Below are 3,872 nucleotides of genomic sequence, written 5' to 3'. Positions count from 1 at the left end.
TTTTTTTTTTTTTTTTTTTTTTTTTTTTTTTTTTTTTTTTTTTTTAACAAATAAATAAAACGCAGAGATCGAAGCTATACTTTTATCTTTTTCATATATAATAATAATAATGATAAAATAAAACAATAAAAATAATAAACTAGATTTTAACCTATACATTTTTTTTTTCAATTTAAAATTGTTTATAAACTAGTAACTGAGCAACCTACCGCGCGCAAGTTTCCTAGGCAACGGAGGAAGTCGACGATTCAGCGAGAATGAGTTCCACAAGTGCTGTTCGAGAGCTACAGCGCGAGCTGGAGTCGAAAGCCAACGATCTCAGCAAGCTACAGAAAGGCAAGTCTCTAATCGATTCTCGTTTCCTCCACGTTCATTCGATTAGCACGATTTATTGAAACACCAATATTTCAATCCATATACTGTGTCGCCTGTTCTATCTGGATTCGATACTGTCAATTTTCTTTCACGAAAAGCCTAACGTGGTAATGGATTTTTCAGATATTGCGAAGAACCACCAAATTAGGAAGAAGTACACTATTCAGCTGGGTGAGAACGAGCTCGTCCTTAAGGTTTTTCCACGCCTCTGACCTGTTTCCCTCGTAGATTAAACTGTATGCTTGTGCATAGTTCTGTAGCAAGGAGGGCAAGCCTTCAGTGCATGTTTTTCACTTTATTTGACATGTGGTTTAGATTATGGAATTTCTTTACATTTATATAATCTGGTATACATTAAGAATTTGAAGCATTCTTATCAGCGGACATTTTTCTCATTCATTGTTACTATGTGTGAACTTGTTTTTTTTTTCCTGATTTTCTTCCTTGGCTACGTACGCAGGAATTGGATCTACTTAAAGATGACGCAAATGTATATAAACTGATTGGTCCAGTTCTCGTGAAGCAAGATTTGGCAGAAGCAAATGCCAATGTTCGCAAGAGAATTGATTACATTTCTGCAGAATTGTATGTTTTTTTCTTTATTTTTCCGTTTACATTATTAGTTCATGGATAGTAGTGATAATAATACTATAGCAACAACCATTTGAGAACCTTCATCAGACTAATTACCTAATAAAATATATATACTTTTAATATCTCTCTCGCAGTTATCAAGTTGCTACTTAGTTTTAAATGAAGTGTTTTTTTTTTTTACCTTTTGGATGGCTCTATCTTAGCCAGAAATAGCTGATCATGTTATGGACTTTGTATATGTTGAAACTATGTTGGATTTTACTGGAAGCAAGATGGAGGAGACAAGAAGGGTGTGGTGTCATTAGACAGTTTCATCTAATTGATATGGATATTGTCCTTGCCTATAAACAACCCCTTTAAGAGTATCAATTTGCATACCTTGCCAAGCATACTTTCTGAAACATTAGCTTTGAGTATGACCATGAAAAGAAACGGAGCAAGAGAAACACCTTGTTTACAACCTTTAGAGACATGGTAAGACCTATTGGATTATTTATTGTCGAGGAAGATGGAATAAAAATGTGGGAGATGCAGGCATGCCTACAAGATCTCCAAATTATTCAGTAGCCAGTGGACACTTCTTTGCATATAGGTTCTTTGCCAAGCTGACCCATTCACTAGCCAATGAACACTTCTTTTGCCATCCCAGGATGGGCAACTGCCAAGGAAATTTGACTCAACTTTAATGACATGTCTGCTATTTGATTTTTCATTTGAAATGTTGATAGCATTTTTCATCACATGTCATTTACTCTGGAGTTCTACTCTATCAACTCCCTATCTTGAAGGTTCATAAGCTTTTAGCTGGATCATATATGGAAAAAAACCCACATTTATTAGGAATTTGAATTTCTGTGGTAAGTTCTCTTATTGAATTGTGGTTGGAAAGGAACATAAGATTTTTTTAAGAAAAACATCTTCCTTGGGTTGATTGGTTTGAAACAGCAAGCTGTCATGCTTCATCTTCATGCTCATTTTCTAAATCTTATGCTTATTTTTCATCCTATGATATACGTATTAACTAGATCGCCTTTCTATTTCCATTGTAATGATATTTATTCACTCTTTTGTGAGTTTGTATCATTTGAGCAGTCAGCTCTTTTCATTTGTTCAATGAAAAGTTTTGTTTATTGTTTAAGAAAATATTTTGTTTGGTAATCAATCAAGCAAAATCTGAGTCTATTTGGTAGGAGCTGGTTCCTTTCATCTTTAATTTATTTGTTTTTTAAAAAAGAGACGACATATACTTCCAAACAAAAGAAAAGTTACTAACTAGAGGTTCAAGTAGAGGAAACCTCTACCGAAGGACATTATTAAAAGAAAACCTTCCAATCTATATCCTTACATTTTATTGTTTATCAATCGCAACATTCCACTTCCATATACCTTAATAATTGTGTATTAATTCAATGATTTTTTCACAATTCAGGAAACGTCTTGATTCAGCCCTTCAAGATTTGGAAGAGAAGCAAAATAGCAAGAGAGATGCGGTTTGTACTTTTCATACTTCTTTAGATCTTAAAGCTCACCTTCGACTGATATTTGCAGGACCCCAAAAGAAAGGAATAAAACATTTTTGTGCCTGATTCTTGCTTGTTTGTTGGAGGATCCAGAAATGATTTCTTGTCTTCAGATATGTTGAATACACAAGGCTGTAAAATGTGTCTGGAGAAAAAAATTTTGAAAACAGAGAAACTGAAATCTGAACTTGATTTAAAACCATAGGAAAATATAGAAAATGACTAAATTTAGAGAAGTTTTTTTTTAGCATGCTGCCTCATCCCCTTTTCCTTCTTTTCCTTGACATGAAACTAAGTTCAAGATGCATGGCCTTTTCCTGTCTGCTACCTTTCATCTAGGTTTTCATCTAGGTTGAACTCATGAAGAAATAATTGAAGTTGGACTGAATAGTTGGTTTTAAAACTACAATGAAAGTCCTTTCCGAATTGAAGCATTGAGGATAGAAGTTAAAAAAATGAGAAAAAGAATGCCTACATCGAGAGAATAGAGTTCATGCTTTTCCTTTTTGTTTCATAAGATCTTTCTATGGTTCCTCCATAAATGATTAAATAGGGTTCTTCCTCTTTATGAGATCATAGAGCCAGTTCTTATTTTATTTTATTTTTTATTTATTTACTTTTTTAAAAAAATCTTACGTGTTTCCTTTCCTCTATAAATGAGTTAAATAATTGATGTATGAAATTAAGAAAAGAGGGGTAGAGACGCCTCGACCTAAAGGTGTTACAATAAACTTCTTCAAGCAAATATAAAACTATAAGCTATAAGAATGAGAACTTAGAGACAATTTACACCTGGAAATTGGTGAAGAAGATAATGTTGTAAAAAAAGATCTAGCATAAGATTGCTGTTTTCTTTGCAAAGACCCTGTGGTTCCTTTCAGTCCAAGTAGCCCAAAAGAAGGCTTTAACCATATGCATTCAAAGAAGCCTTTTCTTCTTCTTGAAGGGATGGCTCGATAGTGTTAATAATAGGATCAATTTACTGGTTTACAAAATTGATTTTGAAAAGGCCTACAATCACGTTGATGGGACTTTCTTGGGTAAAGTTTTGGAAAGAAAGGGTTTGAAGTGGAGGATGTGGATGTGGAGTTGTACGTGGAATATGAGTTACTCTTTTCTCCTAAAGTGGGGTCCGAGGGGGTAAGATCAAGGCTTCCAGAAGCCTTAGACAGGAAGACCATTTATCCACTTTTCTTATTCTGCTTGTTGTGGATGTTTTGAGCAGGCTTGTTTTCAACGACGTTGAAGGAAAAATTATTGAGCCCTTTGAGGTTTGTAAGGAGAATGTGGATTTATCCAACCTTAAATTTGCTGATGACACTTTTTTTTTTTTTTTTTTTTTTTTTTTTTTTTTTTTTTTTTTTTTTTTTTTTTTTTTTTTTT

At 33.6% G+C, this 3,872-nt stretch overlaps 1 protein-coding gene across 1 annotated transcript in view; it reads left to right on the top strand.

Annotated features, from left to right (window-relative positions):
• Nucleotides 1–169: 169 nt before the first annotated feature.
• The window catches only part of LOC111433965 (prefoldin subunit 6-like), a 7,073-nt gene continuing 3,370 nt past the window's right edge, over nt 170–3,872 (top strand). Inside the window, exons 1-4 of the mRNA XM_023071236.1 lie at nt 170–336; nt 499–569; nt 836–960; nt 2,399–2,459. Coding sequence (XP_022927004.1) covers nt 258–336; nt 499–569; nt 836–960; nt 2,399–2,459 — 336 coding nt within the window. The 5' untranslated portion in view covers nt 170–257. The remainder of the gene's footprint in view (nt 337–498; nt 570–835; nt 961–2,398; nt 2,460–3,872) is intronic.

Source organism: Cucurbita moschata, unplaced genomic scaffold, assembly GCF_002738365.1.
Source record: "Cucurbita moschata cultivar Rifu unplaced genomic scaffold, Cmos_1.0 Cmo_Scf00044, whole genome shotgun sequence".
NCBI lineage: Eukaryota > Viridiplantae > Streptophyta > Magnoliopsida > Cucurbitales > Cucurbitaceae > Cucurbita > Cucurbita moschata.
Note: the sequence above shows the minus strand (reverse complement) of the source record. Positions and strands in the feature narration are given on the sequence as shown.